General features: G+C 36.9%; 2 protein-coding genes across 4 annotated transcripts; both read right to left on the reverse strand.

The window, feature by feature from the left end:
* Nucleotides 1-3338: 3338 nt before the first annotated feature.
* On the reverse strand, nucleotides 3339-10296 carry LOC110686674 (ubiquitin-conjugating enzyme E2-23 kDa-like). 3 transcript variants are annotated; one of them, XM_021863284.1, is made up of 8 exons: nucleotides 10062-10296; nucleotides 7547-7608; nucleotides 7332-7413; nucleotides 6756-6835; nucleotides 6418-6532; nucleotides 6256-6308; nucleotides 5994-6122; nucleotides 3339-4132 (listed from the first exon to the last, which is right to left on the reverse strand). In XM_021863284.1, the coding sequence occupies exons 3-8, from the start codon at nucleotides 7373-7375 to the stop codon at nucleotides 3999-4001; spliced, it is 555 nt and encodes a 184-aa protein (XP_021718976.1). In that variant the 5' UTR covers nucleotides 7376-7413; nucleotides 7547-7608; nucleotides 10062-10296; the 3' UTR covers nucleotides 3339-3998. The 3 variants fall into 3 exon arrangements, with proteins under 3 accessions (XP_021718976.1, XP_021718975.1, XP_021718974.1); XM_021863283.1 differs by lacking the exon at nucleotides 7547-7608 and adding an exon at nucleotides 9713-9768; XM_021863282.1 differs by lacking the exon at nucleotides 7547-7608 and having other exon boundaries at nucleotides 10062-10295.
* A 954-nt stretch (nucleotides 10297-11250) lies between these two features.
* Nucleotides 11251-21555, reverse strand: LOC110686673 (ubiquitin-conjugating enzyme E2-23 kDa-like). Its single transcript, XM_021863281.1, has 8 exons — nucleotides 21409-21555; nucleotides 19659-19729; nucleotides 19169-19248; nucleotides 18838-18952; nucleotides 13017-13069; nucleotides 12691-12819; nucleotides 11679-11867; nucleotides 11251-11568 (listed from the first exon to the last, which is right to left on the reverse strand). Exons 2-7 carry the CDS (start codon nucleotides 19700-19702, stop codon nucleotides 11722-11724), a joined length of 567 nt encoding a protein of 188 aa, XP_021718973.1. The 5' UTR covers nucleotides 19703-19729; nucleotides 21409-21555; the 3' UTR covers nucleotides 11251-11568; nucleotides 11679-11721.
* Between the last annotated feature and the right edge of the window lie 40 nt (nucleotides 21556-21595).

A 21595-nucleotide genomic window follows, 5' to 3' on the forward strand; every position in this document is an offset into this window, starting at 1 on the left:
TTAAAATCTGGTGTTCTTATTTTTTATTCGCATGTTCTAAATCTTAAATCAGATGTTTTAAATTTTATTCAAATTTTCTAAATTTTAAATTTTTAATTGTTATAAATCCAAAATTAAATGTTCTAAATTATTACTCGCGTAGATGTTCTAAATTATTTTTCACGTGTTCTAAATTTGAAAATCATGTGTTCTGAAGTTTAAATCATGTGTATTGAATTTTTAATCATATGTTCTAAATTTTTACTCACGTGTTCTAAAATTAAGATCAGTTCTCATATAAGTATGTTTTCTCACATATGAGTCTATTCTCACCGGATCCCTCCTATATATACATACAAATATATATATATATATATATATATATATATATATATATATATATATATATATATATATATATATATATTTGTTATAACCAAAGCTTCCAATTCCAAAAGACACTTAAAATATGTCGACAATCGGCTTGTTGGGCATGTTGCATGCTGCTTAAGGAATTGATAGGATGATAAAGACCTCCAAAAATGGCAAAATTGTACAAGTATATGCCAAATAAACTCCGTAAACATACCGTGATACTTGTACTTCATTTTAATTTTATTTTATTACCAGGCCAATGGTATACTTTGAGCTTTAGGTAGAAGATACTCCTATTGAATATTGGTAGTTTGTTATTGTCTCATTAACCCTTAAAGTAACACGTGTAATAGAGCTAGTCCCCATTAATATTTTATATTAACATCTCTTGTTAATATAGTGATATTTTGGAGAATAAAAAAACTTCTCTCTCCTCCCCTCCCCCCCACCCCCTTTCTCATGTTGCCGACCGTCCCCTCCCATGGCCACTCAATTTTGTCTCTCCTCCCTCCCATGGCCACTATTCCTTCTCTCTCCTCCCCTCCCATAGCCTTACTGACCATCTGACCACCATCGCGAGTCTAAACCGGCCGGCTGGCTAAACAAAAGACACTTTAATAGGACATATGTAAAGTGGGCCCATACTAACCCTTAAAGGGTGGTTCTTGCGGAGGTGCGATGGTCGTTTAGCGGTACTAATGGCTGTGCAGTGGTCGATTGGTAGTGGTAGTGGTCGTACGGTGGTCGAATGGTCATGCTAGTGGTCGTGCAATGGTCGGATGATGGTGTTAGTGGTGATGCGGTAGTCAGAAGGTGGTGCCAGTGGTGATAGAGGAGAGAGAAAGGGGGTTTCCGCTTAAGAATTTATCAAAAAATCCTTGATATTAACAAGTTCTGTTGGTATTGGATATCAACTTGTATTTTCTCCGTGTAATAAAGTAAATCTATATACAAGATTTAGGTAGTAAGATTAGTAAGTTAAGTTGTAAGGTTGTGACATAAGTGTACAAAGCAACTAGTGAAAAGAAACCAACCAAGATTAAAACTCTGGTTGAACAACTTCCTTTGGCGTACTCAAATGCATGATCATCTGCAATGAGAACATTTTCATCAAATGACTTGTAAATTTAATGCTTTGATGATTATAACGTGGGAGAATTGAGAATTAGATCTTTCACATTAATTATTTTTCATCCATTTACTAATAATTGCAACGTTTTGACTTTTATATTTGCCAATAAATAATTTTAACCTATCATATCTTTAAGGATAGTCCGATTTAAGGATAAAAAAATTAACATTAACATATTTTGTACAATAATAAATCAACAAAGATGGTCAAATTTAAATATGCAAATAGTGCAAATTTTCAAATGTTATAACTAAAGTGGCTGGAGGTTGTACTAATTATTTGTTACACAATTATTTCAATACGTTTTTGTGACTATTTCTCTGTTGTCAAAACAAGCCATCTTATTGTTTTGGGGTATTTAATGACCAAATTCATCTCACCATCCGAGTTCAGTTTCTCCTTATGTTGATCACTTTATCAATTTAATGTTTCATTTATTACATATCTCATAAATGTAGTACGAGCAAGTGTTTGGTTTCAATTTTTTTCAAGTAATAAAGGCATATGTGATGATGCTTTTCTTTTCTTATTATTTTTCATAAATTATACTTCCTTCGTTCTTTTATTATTGCACCATATAGATTGGCACACTTTTTTTGGTAGTGGGAAAAAGGAAGAGAGAGCGGGGTAAAAGTAAAAAAATTATTATTGTGATGTAAAAAAGTATAAGAATGAGAGTGAGTGATATTCTTGTATAAGAGGGATAAGATAGGTAAGATTAAAAAAATAAAGAAATATTGTCAAATGAAGGAAAATGAACAATACATTGAAATAGAGGGAGAAATTGATCTAGCAAAGATGCAAAATGGATTATTAGGTTTTTTTTTTTTTTTTTTTTTTTTTTTTTTTTTTTTTTTTTTAATATATATATTTACTTTTCTTTATAAAGATTTCATATAACGAAACAGAAGTACAATATGAGAGCAAACTAAAGCAAGAAAACACGAAACAACAGAGGAAACTAAAAAAAAGGAAACCAAAACAAATAACAATCAAAACAACTAGAAAAGGAAACGACGTTGACGAGCATGAAAAACCAACCAGTGAGTTGGGAGTAACCCAAAGACGATGAACCTTACAAATCCAACATGAATCAAATTGTAACAGAATATCTCTAATAGCCCCCAATAATCAAACATAAGAAATATCATCCGAACAAGAACGACATAACATAGAAGCCAGAAGTGTGCTATCCGTATAGAGTAATGGACTCAAAAAACCTTTTCGTCTAGCAGCCTGAAGAGCCCATAAGCAAGCCTGTAATTCCGACTGTAAAGCTGACAAAGTCCGACAGGCTCAGGCATACCCACCCAAAACAGTAGGGGAAAACCCCTCTCTGAAAACCCAACCTGCCCTTGCAGTCTGATCACAACTGTTTCAAGCACCATCAAAGACTACAAAAATCTGCAATATTGGAATATGAGCCATGTAAACACCTAGATGTAACAGGAGGAGGACACGGAAACTAACGTAACCGGAAGGATGAAATAGAGCTAGAAAGCGTAGCAGCCTCCAAACTACGCGATACCCATTCTGCAGAAATATGAAGAATGGAAGCAGGAGATCATACTGCCTGTCTAAAAACAATTTAATTACGAGTAAGCCAAATAGCCCACAAAAGAGAGACCAAAGTGGCTAGACTATTCCAATTCCGAGACTTTCCATAAACAAAAATCAAGAGATATTTCCAAATTGTATAGGATATCATTGAGTGGAACAAGATTTTTATTTTTATTTTTATTTTTATTTTTATTTTTTCACTTTCTAATTTCTTTTTATATGAGGAGATCATTGAATGGAAAGTACAGTATAATTGACAAAATGACTAACTTGACAGTTTTTTTTAGGAAAGGAACAACTCAAAGCTTGTCTATTAGTGTTTTCTAATTGCAAATGATGGCTTCTACAAATGCAGTGGACATACAGTATTATTACAGTATTATTTTCCAAGGGCCCTATATTAATCCTTTCCTTACGAATTTCAAAAAGGCCCAGATATCATTCTACAAAATTGTCTATTTTCCAATTCTCTAAGCCCCTCAGCCCCTCATGTATATGTATAACGAATTTCGAAAGACTAAAAATTATAATCCAAAAAATAGGCGTAATAGGTCCGGAGTGACTCCGGACTGAACCAAAAAGAACAGGTCGAGTCTCTAGGTCAAAAAATATAAATTTCTGATCTTCAATACTGTTCGGCGCAAAACTGGTTTTTAGGCAGCAGATCTTTGCCTAATCTCTGTAAGAGGAGAAAAACAATGAAGACAATTCAAATAAATCAATCTATTGTAGCGAAAATCAAATTCACACATTAAATTTCTATTCAGATGATCATGCCCACCAATTTTTATCAAACTGCTTTCTTACTATACTAAAACAAATAAATTAGTAAGCTAAAAAATGACTTGGACATAAATTATCATTGTGATTCTAACTAAAACATGATACAGCCAGCAAATGAACAAAAGGGATAAAGCTAAATTAACTTAGTCCCTGTATGATTAATTCTAATTTATGGGTCTGCATGTCCAGCAATTTCATCATCACTTGATGTGCACTGCCCATTACTGATGTCCTCCTCATCACTTTCATCTTCGGCAGCAGATGCATCAATGTTTTCTTTCTTTGCATAGCGATCACAATATTCTGAATACATCCAAAGAATTATAAGAAAAAAACAGAACATACACCATCACATTTTCAGCACAACCCAGTATAAAGGCGAAGCAGAATGTCCCATATGGGATCTACTATCTAAGACCATCCCCCATCAACATTCACCAATTAAATTAAACAATTTGTAAAAGTTGGCGATGAATCTGAAAGAGGTGGGACACATATCACATAAGATAGGATACAAGTCAGGACATATGTACCACCGCCAGACATTTCAACAGATACTGTTAAAGAGTAAAAGTACGCGTCAAGTCTCAAGTAGAGCTTCATGGTATGCTTTGGCTAGATTTGGCCCCGGGGTGTTTTCAACTATTATTTTCCTCTTCATTTTCTTTAAAATATTTTGTAAAAGACACTGTTGCTAAGAGTATAGAAATATTCAGCAACTCTCACTCTCCAATCAATCAATCAAAGCCTTAATCCCATAAGTGGGGTCGGCTACATGAATCAAATTTGATTATTCCGTGTTATCAACGACAAAGATCCTCCACCTCCATCCCTTACGATCCAATGCCTCATCCTCATGCAAATCCATATACTTCATATCCTTCCTAATTCCTTCCAACTCTCACTCTCCCAACTCCCAAAAATGAAAGTTCAGAACAAAGCACTGATAATAAAGCTTGGGCATCTTCAAAGTAAAACAAATCAAAGAGCCATGGCGCAAAAAAGCTAAGTACCAACCAGTACTCCCCCATGCTAAGGGTAGATTTACCATTGTATAATCCTAATTCCTGGTAGATGCCAGGGCTCATGTTTTGACAAACTAGGGCAGCTTATGCCAAACAATCAATTTGTCCATCAACATCCTAAAACTTCAATCCTATATCTATTTTTTTTTTTATTTATCTTCATTTCTTTTTATTTTAGTATGTTGAAGGTATTAATATGTCAATCCAGAACAGAAATGAAAGACATTTCTAGTATTTTCCAGCTCCTGATCATAGGTCATAATGTAAACCTCTCTGCAACCAAAGAAAGAGACCATATACTGATATGCTATCTATAATCTACCCTTGATAAAAGATTTGGGAAGTTCATCTGGACACGAGGAAGCTAGCCTGATCACACAAATATGAACTGCTAAGTGAATCTTACATTCTTTAATAACATAACAGGTCCTAGACTAAACCAATACAACACCACGACCTTAATCCCAACAGGATGTGACGGCTGCATAGACTGAGATATACCCTCCAGTGGCCGTGCACAAAAATCCTCTTTCTCAATTTACTTCTATCATGTGCTACATGCTCTACAAATCCAATTCCCTAACATTATTTGTAACTCTCCCCATACAAGATCTTTGTTGTTGGTATTACAGTCCCAGTTCCCCACTTCCATTTTGGAGAAATATAAACCTTTTCTACTAGAGGATCAAAAGATATCTTGCGGAGAAGAATTGAAACAAGATTGATTTCCTGAGTGTGTTTTTTAATAATCCAGATGGCTAGGTGTGTGTTTTCCTGTTCTTTTTTTTTTTTTTTTTTTTTTTTTTTTTTTTTTTTTTTTGGGGGGGGGGGGGGGAGGGGGTGTCGCTCAAATTCATAGATCACTTGATAAGACCACTCAATCCTTTACTCTCTCTCCTTTTTTTCTCTACTCCAATAACTCTCATTTGAAACAAGAAGCTAAAACTGAAAGATATTATTTTGTACTATAGTCAAGTCAGCTGGTAGATTTTCACCAATGACTAAGACTCCACTGAGAATCAGCATACACAAACAGGCAAAAATGTTGAAAATAACTGATGTCTGGATATAATGATTAAAAGGTGGATTTTCACGAGTTAAAAACAGAAAGATAAAATGTGGAGTAGGAAAGTTATTACCTTTGACCTTCAGTTCATACTGTTCACGATCCTTCATCATCAGCGAAGCAGCATCACCATTAAGAGGATCAGAAGCATTAGGATACAACAGCAGTTGTGGAAGAAAGACTTCAAACACATTTAACAAATCTGCACCAAACGTCCAAACCAATAACAACAAGAGCCATTCATATTTTGAAGTCGAATAAAAAACAATCACAAAAACAAAAGTTGAAAGCAATCAGGGCCTTAAAATAAATGTAACTAGGAAAGTGATAATTACCAAACATAGGACTCCACGATTGGTTGATAACATCCAAGCACACCGAGCCAGACCTGAAGATTTTACAATTCATTTAAGACATAACTAATACGCATTCACTCAAATCAATAGCAATCAGGGAATACCTTTCCACATGCTCTAGGAATATAGGAGTAAACTCACAGTTCATCAACATTTGGGTGGAATATTTTGTTTATGAACCCAATGGAAGGGGACTTATAAGGATAGCCATCTGGAAGCTCAACATGGACTTTCCACACCCCGCCTTCATAGAGACCTATAGTCACCACAGCAACCATAGATTTAAAAAAATAATAAAAATCATGAACAGCTAACCTAGACCTTAAAATGAAGGTATCAGACAACTTGCACACACATCCAACCTGACATTTTCTTGTGACCATGGAATATAAAAAGAAACAATATAGATAGAGACAAAGGGAAGGAAGGATAGTATAAACTGCACAGAAATAAATAGGTGATAAGCAGCTTCAACATACTATCTTTTGGACCATTGAACATGACATTGAACTCATTAAGCCCATCATTTATCGTCTCCACTGAATAATCACTCATCATCCTGAATACAGTTGTAAGGTTCATTAGATAAAAAAGAGAAAAACATTATGAATAAAGAGTCCATGGCAAAAACTTAAACAATGGTACTGCAAACTGGTCAGAGCACTTTTAGAGGTCAGGATATTATGACAATTAAAGACTCTTTTAGATTACATAAATAAGCCTGCTGCCAACTAAACACCCCTAAACCACCAGCAGGGAGCCTCTTATAGATTTAGAGAAATAATGGATTTTATGTGGTAATATATAGCAAAACCAGTAGGAGAAGCAATATAATTGAGCTACAAATAATGCAGATACTAAGAGCTGACGAATAAAAAAGAGGCAATGCTACTACTCAGGACTCCAGAACTATGTCAGATGAACTCTTAATTCAACTCAATTTTATGTGTTGATACTTGAAGCAAAGACAGGTGGAAGGCCAAACAAAAACCAAACATATACATGGCTCAGTATATAAAAGAAAAATGAAACATTTAAGACAGTGAGGAGCTTACAGCTTCATAACATCCATCTCTCTTCTCTTACTTGGTGAAGACATTGTAACCAATTGAGTTTAGCTTGAACCAAATTGAGACTCTGAGCAGAATATGGCAGAAAAAGAAAATTAAGAAGCAGTATACATGACAATACATTGTCTAGAATTAGCGACAAAGCAAGCTAGAGTTTTTCTTGTTTATTTGTATGTATCAAAAACTATTAGCTAGATTACCCGAAATTGTTTAAAGGATGGATATCCCTAATAAAAACAGCCAAGGAAAGATAAAGAAAACCCTGAGCCAAAAAGGCAGCATATTCAATAACCAGCAGAAAGGCTATAGAAGTATAGAAGTGCTAGAAGTATAGAAGTTGTACATGTGTCAAAGTTGTGAAGATAATGTAATTCGGAGTATGATATTATATGTCACTGCTTCTTTCAATACAAAAGGAAAACGAAAGTCATAGAAAATGACAGCATGGAAATAGACAATTTAAGGTGGTAAATGTACAAGCAAAGTTGGTCACACCAGCTGGTCTCACCCTAGGGTGGTTTGATCATGAATTTTACCTATTCATGGTCTATGACCAAACACCATTCTTCCCTTGCCAAAATTGCTACAGACATACACAGCCACCACATAAATTATTGTCACATTTACTGTTCATTGATCCCACTAAAACAAGTCTCTATAACATGGTATTAATCTAGTTGCCTAACACTACCACAAAAGATGATGACAGTTTCCTTATTAAATAGATGGAAAATTTCACGAACTCGAAAATAGAACTCAGAATTTCCAATGAGTGAAGTCGCTCAAGTTCTGCATATTCATAAGAAAATGGCAGGAAAAAAAAAACAGAGGGTATAGCAAACCATGACAGAATGCTATAGGAAACAAAGAATTCAATAAATCTCTTACATTAAAGGTATTGACAGTGGAAAACCATAATTAGATAGCATTTCTTATTTGGCTAGTTAGACAAAGACGAATGTGCCACTATGTCACATCCATCTCCCTTAAGAAAAATGAAGAGCAGATGGATACTGGATCATCCTCGGTAACCCCAAGTCTTAACCATCTCTCTATATTCCAATCAACTAAAGGTATACAGCCTTACCCTGTATTCCTAAGCAGCAGTAGAGAGGCCAGCAATATTGAGTATGATGTAAACCTTGTATAAGCAACTAAAAGGTTGTTCATGACCAAAAAAGTTCTTGAGCCAATTATTTTTCTTATGTTTTTAGCACTGCAAATGCCTGACCAACTTCTACTCTAGGGAAAAAAAAAACAGCTTTATCATGATTATTCAATTAGCATGCCTTATTGGACGAAATTTAGGGAAATAAACAAGTTCTGAGCATTTAATTCACACCTGAGAGTAATTATAAACATTTGGTCACCATATACTTTGCACCATAAAAATCTAAATGATGACATGGCCCTCGCAAAAAATGGAAAATGATACAGTTCCAACAAACATAGAGAGTCTATACCATCGGATAAGGATGGGAAAGGAAGTGTTTAGCATACAAATATAAAAATCTGAAAATATGACTACTAATATATCTATCAATTCAAAAACTACTTGTGTATAAAGTGATTAATGCATTCCTACGTCCTAACAATTCATCATTCCAGTCTAGATAAAACATTCCTCAGAGTTCATACTTCACACACATGAAGTTTTCTATACTTACACCACCATGTAACAATTCAAAACAATAAAATTGCTACAACACCAAAGACTTCATGGAGGACAACAGTGGACACTGGACAGTATCACTTGAGGGTTGCCATGGAAACTCAAAATTTAATTATCTTCAAATCGTCAACAGTCAAAATACCCCCCTTTTAACCTTTGAAGCTAAGTGGCATAGAAGCACCTATAAATTATCACTTAGGATTCATCTCTCATTCAAGAAACTCACTCCCTTAGCCTGATGATTGTGAATGTAACATTCTTAACCAAAATCCTCCAAAACAATGCTACTCATTAGCAGTACTTCAAGATGAAACCAATATAGGAATTGAAACCTAGGAAGTTCTTCCACATTACACAATGAAAGGAATATAATTAAAGCTGAAACCAAGTGCTGATCATAGTGTTGATGACAATATTGATTGAAATTCACACTCCCCTGCGAAAGCAATTTATCTTTAAAAACCTATATCATTCTGAAAGTGATCACAGTTCATCTATACACCACCTGGAGTGAAGTTGATGAAAACATCAATCAACAATCACATTCCCTCACGCAAAATCATTCCGAAAACAATCAAAGCTCTCCCAAACATTAACCTTACCAAAATTAGATTGTACTAACTACTATATTCAAATACCCTACTCGGTAAAACTGCTTGTTACATCAAATTTACCACAATGACATACCACATACCTATTGCAAATGCACTATATAATTTTAAAATTACTATTCCTGCTATCAGTCTTCTCCTGTAAAAGCCAGCACAGTACAAAGTCAATCACCCAAAAGGCCAAAAAAAAAAAAACAAAAAAAAAACAACATAAATGATGCAAAATGCGGTTAATCAAATACCCAATTATCATCAAAATCCAAATTCATTCTAATTACAAGCAATTAAAAAACAACCAGTAAAAAAAAAAAAAAAAACCCCAACAATTAAATAACCCCAAATAAAGATCGTAATTCATAAACATCACAAGATTGTTAGATTAATCGCTATAAACAGGAATTGCATCAAAATTAAAGGGTATAAAAGACGAACCAAATAAGATGATTGGAAATTGAAGAACACCCAGAATGTCAAAGGGATGATGTAGGCTCAAATTATCAAAGGTGCAAAATTTGATGTTAATATAGAAAAGAAAATTGGGAAAGAGAGAGAAAATAGAGAAGAAAGAAAGAAAAGCGGAAACAAATAAAAAGAGGGTTGATTGGATTTATAAAGTTAATGTCGACATATTGAAGGTGCACGTGGTGATAAGTAGGTTCAGCAACGTATATTTTGGGCCCTATAAAAAGTATCTTACTAACAAGCGTTCCGGGGCACTAGATAAGGAATAATTATATTGGTTAAAATAGTATTAAGTTAGAACAACATGACAAAATCACGCGTTGTTCGGTGTAATTAATATTAGCTTTATTCTAATATTTCCACTTTTAATTCTCTTATCTAACGCCGGGGGGCGCTCATTAGCTTTTGCATTATAAAAATGTGGTACATTTCCTCATTGTTAAGTTTTTTTTCTCCATATTGAGTGGGAATTTCTTCCTCTAGATCTTAAATGTCTTTGTACTTATTATATGTCGATTTATAATAACGTATTAGGGATTAACTCGTTTTGGTTCCAGTGTTAATAGAAGAAGTGGCAAACAGGTCGTTTGAATTGAGTTTGAGTTAAGTCAAGTCGAGCCAAAACATATTAGATTTATTTTCAAGTTGGATTGAGTTTGTTTGGATATGTATTATTCAATGAATTAAACATATCAACATTAAGGTTATTAAGGTTTTTGAATTGGATACTTGTAATACAATTGGTACATAATTGATGGAATCAACCCTTTTATAAGGGATGATGAAACCATTATGTATTTCCACCACTTTGAAGTGTGAAAGACTTGAATTTACAAGTACATGTATATGTTTCACTTCATTATACGAAGTAGTATCAATTGCATTTTGATGCATAATAATGCTTATCTTGATTATGAAAAATGAAACTTTATGAAGCATTATTCATGCCTCCAAGCTTAGAGTTATATAACTCAATTCTTACACTTGAAAGTTGAAACAAAACTAGAGTCAAGGTTTCAATCTTTACAAACTTCAATTTCAATTTTATTATAGCTTAAAATCAACTACAAGTATGAAAACATTATTATTGATTCAGCCCCATATCTACGGAAAGCTCTAATTTGCATTGCAACAACAGGCCAATGATAAGTATAAATGATGATCTGAAGATAGTTATGTACAATTAATTACAACTGAAATTTATCAATCAAATAAATAAAAGAGTCTGATATTTACAAAGCACTTCCTGCCTAATGTCTAATCAGGTTGAGGTTTTTCCACAAAAATATTAAAAACCAAGGCAAGCAAATTCAACCATTGTTGTACAAGAAGCAATCAATTGATCATAAAAAAGAGAGCATGAGGATAGCTCATACAAATTTGCCAAAAAAAAAGGGAAGTATTTGACATTATACACATTTTATTTCTCATCTCCTCTTCATGAGAATCAGAAATCAGCCAATTGCTTTCGAGATTTCTGCAGAATGCATGAAACAGCATCACTTACAGAGGAATGAAACTGATCTCAAGTCAAATAGGCAAATGCTTCATAAACGGAAAGTAGACTTATTTCATTGTGGTACTAACCAAGTAAGATGAGGCAAAAGACAGTCTGATGTATCATCACCTTTCATGGTTCTGCATGCCCCTCACCTGTGCCTGCTGCTTCATTGTCACTTGATGAATCTTCATCCTCACTGACTTCCTCACTACCACTTCCATCTTCAACAGAAGAGCCCAAAATATTCTCCTTCTTGGCATATTGTTCGCAGTATTCTGTACAAATGATAACAAGTTATGATTACCAAAATATATTGCAAGTTTGCAAGTGTGTAAGCACAATTAATGTCTTCGAGACTATGTTAGCTTATTTGGGATTACTGAAAAATAGCTGCACAAAGCTTCTACAATGGATTACTGAAAAATAGTTGCACATGTTTTTGTAGACAAAAGTAGCACAGTTTTTTTTACTATGAGCATGTACCAATTGACATAGATAGATTCATACAACCAGAAGCCAGGCATTGCAGGACATGAAACTTCCAACGTTCTTTTTATAACAGTCCGTAATTCAAAAAATGCTAGCCATAGATTTCAAAACCGGAGATACTTCATACTTACCATGCATGGCCTACCTTGGTGATTGCTTTGATAAGGTTAAACCTGGTCTTGCTAAAATTACTCATACTGCAAAATCTCGTCCAGAAGCATGACTTTTTGCAAATATACTTTTGTCTAAATAGCTCTGACTGTTCACATCTAGAAATAACTAAAATACAGAGTGATATAAATAATCTCTCAAAGCATGTTCGACAGAAGCCAAAGCTTGTACAATAGCGTTCCTTTTCCCAGCTCTCTCTCCCACTACCTTTTTTAACTAGTTGTTTGGTGCACTCACAAAAGGCACAAAGCTTATTAGGTCCAGAGTATTCAATAGAACCGGCACTGGGGGAGGAGGGGGGGGGGGGATACACAGATCAATAGAAGTGTAACAAACTACCAACAGGTCATGCTGTTGTTGAGATAGTACGGCTCTCTAGATATGCACAGAAAAAAAAAAAGAGTGAAATACTGAAATCTAGAATGCACAAAATCATACCTTTAACTTTCTGTTCATATCGCTTTTTGTCCCTCATCATTAGGTAACCAGCTTCAGAATTAAGGGGATGTGAAGGATTTGGGTAGAGCAGAAGCTGGGGAAGAAACATTTCAAACACATTTACAAGATCTACAGAAGAAACAGCACCAATCAATCAACTTATGATGGAAAAAAAACATAGCTAGATTAAGAATCCCTTAAAAAGTAAAGTTTTTTTTTTCAGCTAAGAGATATGTCAGCTTGAAGGAGATAGAGAAAGCAGGGTTAAAAAAAACAATTAATTAATTTGACACAAAATCCAAAGATCATCAATAAAAGAAGATTACCAAACATAGGACTCCATGATTGGTTGATTACATTCAAGCAAACAGAGCCAGAGCTGAAGTGTTGTGCGACAGCGGAAGCAAAGGTCGTAAACAAACAAGAAAACAATAAAGAAATTCAATGCAAACAATAAGAACAACACCAAGAATTTACGTGGTTCACTATCGATGTGATAGCTACGTCCACGGGCACCGAGATCGAATGATTTCACTATAAACTGGCAAAGATTACAAAGATTACAATGAAGAACTTAATCACTCAAAGTATTCTCTCTCTTGTGTTTCTCTCTCCGTTTCCCTAATAATGATAATAGGAAGTTTATATAGTAGTGATTCCTAATTAAGATATACTTAGGTTACAATATCACAATATGATAAATATTAAATTCGTAATCGCTGAAAAAACCCAGATCGCCCGGTCGGGCGAAGGCCCGCCCGATCGGGCGCGAGAACACGTCTTTTCCAACAACCGAAGTACTCCAAAAAACCCCTTCCGCCCGGCCCGATCGGGCAATGTCCGCCCGATCGGGCGAAGGCTCGCCCGGTCGGGCGAAAGCTCGCCCGGTCGGGCGAAAGCTCGCCCGGTCGGGCGCGCGAGAGCAGCTTCTTCAACGAATTTGCCAGGCACCTCTTCTTTTTCCGCCCGGTCAGACCGGGTAATGTCCGCCCGATCGGGCGGACAAAGCAACGAAGTACGAGTCACCTAATACTTATCAACAATCTCCACCTTGACGAGAACTCGTAGTCAGCAAACGACCCCATCAAGACATAGTGAAAAACATCTCAAGCCAAACCCGATGCAAGACTCATGCATAAGCCATACATCCCGATAAGTCTTCAACCAAGACCCATCACATACTCGTCTCCAAGTATAACAACTCATAATGCTCCACCTGCATCACAAGCCCCGGGCAAGCTCCACCTTAAGGCCAACACACCTACACCAGGAGCTCCCCAACTTCGCCCCTCAGGGCCTACTACATCACGTAGTAATCAATATTTAACAAGTCTAAGCAATGTTTAAACTTGCTAAACGGAACAGGCTTAGTGAAGAAATCAGCCGGGTTGTCAGCAGTCCCAATCTTCTTCACCTTAATCCTCTTGTCAGTACGTAAGAAATGATACCTGACATCAATGTGCTTCGTCCGATCATGGTGTACTTGATCTTTAGCTAAGCAAATCGCACTTAGACTATCACAATACACTGTAGCAAAATCCTGTGCAATACCCAGTTCACCTACTAGGCCTTTGAGCCAAATAGACTCCTTAGCTGCAGAAGTTAAAGCCATATACTCAGCTTCAGTAGTTGACAACGTAACTGATGACTGCAATGTAGACTTCCAACTAACCACAGAACCACCCAAAGTGAACACATAACCAGTCACAGACCTCCTGGTATCCACATCAGCTGCATAATCAGAATCACTGTACCCAGTGACCAAGCATTCCTTATCATTCCCGTACACAAGACCAATATCAGCTGTCCCTCTCAGGTAGCGAAAAATCCTTTTCACCCCTTGCCAGTGTTCCCTCCCAGGTCGAGCCATAAACCTGCTTACAACACTAACGGCATGCGCAATATCCGGCCTAGTACAGACCATAGCATACATCAAACAACCAACCGCATTTGCATATGGAACTCTAGACATATAAGACAACTCCTCCTCTGATTGAGGTGACATAGACAAAGACAACTTACAACTAACAGTAGTTGGCGTACTTATAGGCTTCGATTTTTCCATCCCAAAACGAGACAAAATCTTTTCAATGTAGCTTTTCTGAGTCAAGAAAAGCTTACCTCTAGCCCGATCCCTGTAGATCTCCATACCCAAAATCTTCCTAGCTGCACCCAAGTCTTTCATGTCAAACTCCGAGTTAAGCATCTCCTTTAATCTAGCAATATCAGATTTATTCTTTGTGGCAACCAACATGTCATCAACATATAACAAAAGATAAATCATGGAACCATTATCCAGCTTACTATGATACACACAGCAATCATATGAATTCCTGTCAAAACCTTGTGAAACCATAAAAGAATCAAACCTTTTGTACCACTGTCGGGGGGATTGCTTAAGTCCATACAATGACTTTAGCAATCTGCAGGCATAGTGTTCCTTTCCAGGAACTTCGAATCCTTCGGGCTGCTTCATCAGAATCTCCTCCTCCAAATCGCCATGAAGGAAAGCCGTTTTAACATCCAACTGCTCCAGCTCAAGATCAAAATGTGCTACAATTGACAATAACACACGGATAGAAGTATGTCGAACCACAGGTGAGAATATCTCAACAAAATCAACCCCTTCTACCTGACTGAACCCCTTAGCAACTAGCCTAGCCTTAAAACGTATTTGCTCAGTTTCCGACAACCCTTCTTTCTTCTTGTAAATCCATTTACAACCCACAAGCTTCCTCCCTTCCGGTACTTTTACCAGTTCCCACACTCTGTTCTTGTAAAGAGACTGCATCTCTTCACCCATTGCGGCAAGCCATTGCGCAGACTCACTACAACTAATTGCTTGTTTATATGTGGCAGGTTCAAATGACTCTACATCATCAGCTACACTCAATGCATAACCTGTCATCGCATCAACACAGCAATTTCTTCCCTCCATCTCTTCAATCAATCTAACAGGCTTCTTGATAACTCGTTTAGGCATCTCAAGAATGGTGTCAGGTTGACTAGATGACCCCTGATTAGATTGCTCCACCTCATCCCCAGAGTTAGAATGAGTAGGAGTAATCTCAGGTTCAGGAGTACCCGGCACTGGAACATCAGCATCATCATCAATATATTGTACCCGAGGTAAATCAGCAATGGTAGACTGATGTACCTCAAGTACCCCATCTGTCTGTAATAAATTGTCTCCTTCCCTTCTCAAATCTGAAATCTCTGCATTTTTAATTGAATACATGGTGTTTTCATCGAAAGTAACATCCCTACTAAGAATGACCCGACCCTCCGAAGGTGAAAAAATTCTAAACCCCTTCACACCATCCCCGTACCCAACAAAACACCCCTTCTTGGCTCGTGGATCCAGCTTACCCTCAATAACATGATAATAAGCAACACAACCAAAAATCTTCAAATTCGAAAAATTAGGCAACTTACCACTCCAGATCTCAAACGGAATTTTGGAATCAATTCCAGAATGAGGACCCCTATTAATGACATAACAAGCTGTTAACACAGCTTCACTCCAGTACCTCCTCCCAAGCCCTGCATTAGAGAGCATGCATCGGACTCTCTCTAGCAGTGTCTGATTAACCCGTTCTGCTACACCGTTCTGCTGTGGTGTCTTCCTGACAGTATGATGCCGACCTATACCCTCATCTGCACAGAACTGATTAAACTCGTCTTTGCAAAACTCTAGCCCATTGTCCGTTCGTAGCTTCTTGATCTTCCTTCCTTGTCGATTTTCCACCAAAGCTTTCCATTGCTTGAAAACTTTGAAGGCCTCATCCTTTGACTTAAGCAACCTAAGCCATGTGTATCGGGACTTGTCGTCAACAAATGACACAAAATAGTGGTAACCTCCCATACCTTCAACTCTAGATGGACCCCAGCAATCTGAATGGATGTAATCGAGCACTGCACCAGTAATGTGAGCACCCTTGCTGAACTTTGACCTGTGTTTCTTACCAAACACACAATGCTCACAAAATTCAAGGTTGGCAACCTTGACCCCGGATAGAAGACCCCTCTTGGACAATAGCTGCATCCCCTTCTCCCCCATATGACCAAGCCTCATGTGCCAAATCTTAGTCATCTCCTGGTGAGATACAGATGCGCAAACCGCAGAACTAGGCAGTGTAACACCCTCAAAAACATAGAGGGTGTTCCTTTTGATACCCTTAAGTACCAACTCAGAACCTCTGAAAATACACAACTCCCCATCTGAAAACACACCATTGTACCCCAAGTCATCCAGGGTACCCAATGAAATCAGATTCTTTCCTAAAGCAGGAACATGCCGTACATTAGTCAAAGTTAACCTCCGCCCATCAACAGTCCTCAACCTCATGGAACCAATACCTGTGACCTTACATGGAGCATTGTTACCGACTATAACCATGCCCCCATTGCGAGGTTCATATGTATCAAACCAATCTCGACGTGGACACATATGGAACGAACACCCCGAATCTAGAACCCAGTTATCAGATAAATCATCAGACCTAGCAGAACTGACTAATGCTAAATCTTCCTCTGAATTATAGCTCTCATTCGGTTTCTCTTCAACTACAGCAGCCTGGGACTTGTTTTTCCTCACCGGACAATTATTCCTAAAGTGACCCGGTTCTTTACAGTAATAACATGTTTTAGTAGTAGTTTTACTAGATCCATCCTTGCCGTTTCCAGCACCCGACCCAGCATTGTTCCCCTTGTTAAACCCCTTATTCTTTTTAGACTTTCCGGACTTAACAAACAACCCACTACCATTATCCCCATTATCACTCGTAGCTTTCATTCTGAGTTCCCTAGTATGAAGTGCTGCCTTCACTTCTTCTAAGGTTATAGAATCCTTACCAACAACAAAAGACTCTACAAAATTCTCAAAGCTAGACGGTAGAGATACAAGTAAAATCAACGCAGCATCCTCATCATCAATTTTAACATCTAAATTACGTAAATCAAGCAAAATAGAGTTAAGTTTTTCTAGATGTTCCCGTAAGGAAGTACCTGACTGCATCCGGAGGCTAAACAACCGCTGTTTCAGTAATAATTTGTTGGTCAACGACTTAGTCATATACAATGACTCCAGCTTCAGCCACAATCCAGCCGCCGTTTCCTGATCAGCCACCTCCGTGATGATTTGATCATCAAGACTAAGTAATATGGTAGAGTGTGCCTTCTCTTCCATAACTTCTAACTGCGAGTCAGTCGGTCCGTCTCCTGACTCCGAAGTAGTACTCTTTGGAGCCAACGGACGCCATATCTGCTGTTGTTTTAACAGAGCCTTCATCTTAATTTGCCATAGCCCGAAACTATTTTTCCCGGTAAACTTCTCAATTCTTATTGTTGAATCTCCTGCCATTGTTATCTTCAAGAAACTCTCCAAGGATTGAACCTGGCTCTGATACCAATTGTTGTGCGACAGCGGAAGCAAAGGTCGTAAACAAACAAGAAAACAATAAAGAAATTCAATGCAAACAATAAGAACAACACCAAGAATTTACGTGGTTCACTATCGATGTGATAGCTACGTCCACGGGCACCGAGATCGAATGATTTCACTATAAACTGGCAAAGATTACAAAGATTACAATGAAGAACTTAATCACTCAAAGTATTCTCTCTCTTGTGTTTCTCTCTCCGTTTCCCTAATAATGATAATAGGAAGTTTATATAGTAGTGATTCCTAATTAAGATATACTTAGGTTACAATATCACAATATGATAAATATTAAATTCGTAATCGCTGAAAAAACCCAGATCGCCCGGTCGGGCGAAGGCCCGCCCGATCGGGCGCGAGAACACGTCTTTTCCAACAACCGAAGTACTCCAAAAAACCCCTTCCGCCCGGCCCGATCGGGCAATGTCCGCCCGATCGGGCGAAGGCTCGCCCGGTCGGGCGAAAGCTCGCCCGGTCGGGCGCGCGAGAGCAGCTTCTTCAACGAATTTGCCAGGCACCTCTTCTTTTTCCGCCCGGTCAGACCGGGTAATGTCCGCCCGATCGGGCGGACAAAGCAACGAAGTACGAGTCACCTAATACTTATCAACATGAAGTTTCAGAAAATGTATATTGTCTGGTCAGTAAAGTTCTTGATTAGAGTGACTATATATATGCTCTAGATAGATAGTGGACACTGATACACTCACTGCTCATCAATATTTGGATGAAAGATTTTGTTCAAGAATCTAATTGAAGGAGGCTTGAAAGGATAAGAATCCGGAAACTTAACATGGATTTTCCACACCCCGCCATCATAAGGACCTGCAACCACAATCGCATGTGTACTTAGCTTGAGAAGAATAAATAGTCAGATCACCCAAGCTTGGGAAGAATATTATCTGCCTCTCACTTGCCTTTAGAACATGGGATAACACATGCAACTATCATTGTATTTGACAGAGCAAAAAAATAACACAGGCCGATTCCCTGGAGGGAGAAATGCAAGCAGAATTAAGAGACAGATGTAAATTAACATACTTTCTTTTGGACCATGAAACACCACATTGAATTCATTGACTGCATCATTTATCGTCTCCACAGTGAAATCACTCATTAACCTGAGAAGAAAGTACACAATCAAAACTACATTCTGGCAGAAATCAAAATGAAATGTCACTCTGAAAGAAAATCTCAACGAGGGGTCCAACGTGCCCTGATTAGAAGATGAAAATCTATTGAAAAATTGCAGCATCAATCTTAGCCGGACTTTATAGTTGAATGATCAAATTACTCAACTAAACAATGCATTTTACAAAACAAAGATGCATGAGGACCTCAACTGACTATAAACATCATATCATTATGACCCAACAAAGGATTACAAGTCATAGCTGTTGACGTAAAACCAATTATTGTGCAAAAATAACATAGTTTGATTACAAGAGAGGAAGCCAATGAATACAAACAAGATAAATGAGGAAGCTAAGCCAATGAATACAGCCAAGATAAATGTACTAAGGAACTTTACATTCTCATAAAATCCGACTCTAGTCTCTTGCTTGGTGAAGACATGATAAAATCTTGGCACAACGCTTGAACCTACCAAAAAAAAAAAATAAAAAAAAAAAATAAATAAAAGAGGCTTTACAAAATATACCAAACAAATAAAGAATACTCAACAGACGGATCGTGACATATAACTCCAGTATCAGCATAAACAATTTTCCAGAGAAGAAATGCCTACTTGTTTATCAACAGACAAAAACTAGGGTGCAGAAGGTAATCTTACTTCATATATACAGTGTTAATCACTGATTGCTCCAACAAACAAGTACACAGCAGACAATAATTTATGAAGAATTGAACATTTCAATCCCATAATATAGAAACATAACAGCTTCAGCATGCAAGCCAAACATCACATCAAAAGAGCAACATGATACAAGAATTGACAATGTAACTTGTTATCACAAAAAAAAATATTAGCTATCTGCCACCTGAATAATCAGAGAATATGTAGGCAGATCATAGAGGGGGTAACTCATCACAGTAAAATTTGAATAATTTCCACCCAAAAAAGGTATGATAACAATAGCCTGAGGCAGAGCATTCAATGGGCTGAATGGCCCCGATTTATCTTTAATGAACCCAACTATAACTACATTCTGAATTACAAAGGTACTGCCTCAGTGTTCCGTGAGAAGCTTCATAAGATAAGCAGTGTAGTATTGCTGGAAGCAATTGGAATTGGAAATGTCTAAACATTCTTTGTTCACCCAACTATGTTCATTCTATTCACAATACCATCTAGGACCATGTGAAAAGGTAAATAACTTCAACATATTCCAGCGCTGCCTCATATAAGCTACCTAGCCTACTTCAGCATTGTATGCACCGATGATGGAAAAAATTGAAACGACGATTAATGTATGTCACGCAAATCTTCATTTCATCTGTTACCACAAGTCCACAACCCCCTCGTTAGTGCAAATCTATATTACTTAGATTCGGGTACTTGTGTCTAGCAAGAGTATGTGTCCAAGTGTTATGCCCATGTCAGAGTGTCGAGGATTCAGTAGGGAACGTGGGGAAGAGTTCGAATAACATAGATGCTAATAAGTGATGAACGGAATTGTGGTCTGCCACAATACTGATTTTTTCCACCAAGTGTATTTGTATATCAGTAATTCAGTATAGGTTGTAATTTCTAAGAAATTGATTCATTGACCGAGTTTTAAAAAGTCCTTTCTAATATGCCACAGCATTGTGATGCATTACTGCTATAAGATGAACTGTTTCCATTCAAGATTCTGCAACTTCTTCAAATAACTGGAAATTCTGGTTAATCTTCATAACTAAATGTTCCCTCTCAAGATTTATAACTACTGTATATCCTTTTCGAATTTCTTAGTCAGCTTCTTGCATCCTCAAAATGGAAACCCAGAAAAAATAACAGCAATAAATTAAAAAAAACTATAAATTCATGGGACCGAATCACGTCTACATCACTAAACTTGCAATTATAATAAGATGATCATTGACTAACAATGGAATAACCCAGAAAATATTCACAAAACAACCGCTTCTCAAATTGATTATCTTCCCTAATTCTGATATTATCATGATCATTTTGATTTTAAAATCAACTGTAATAACGAAATCAAATCAATGCAAAAAAGAAAAAAAAAAACATATGAAGAGACAAAATTGAAAGGGTAAAATGAAGATAAATATTACGTTGTAAGAAATGAGATAGAAGAAAATGTAGAAGAACTTACCCAAACCCAGAAGATTGCACAATCAGTTAGAGAGAAAAGTAATGAAGAAATGTTATTCAGACAAAATGAGAGAAATATCTTTGACAAATTCTACTACACAAGAAAGTGCCCCGTGGTGACATACTAAATTACTAACGTGTGATCATTACATTCTTGCCTATTCTGCTATTTTATGTTTAACTGATTA

The sequence above is a fragment of the Chenopodium quinoa genome, unplaced genomic scaffold, assembly GCF_001683475.1.
Source record: "Chenopodium quinoa cultivar QQ74 unplaced genomic scaffold, ASM168347v1, whole genome shotgun sequence".
Lineage (NCBI taxonomy): Eukaryota > Viridiplantae > Streptophyta > Magnoliopsida > Caryophyllales > Amaranthaceae > Chenopodium > Chenopodium quinoa.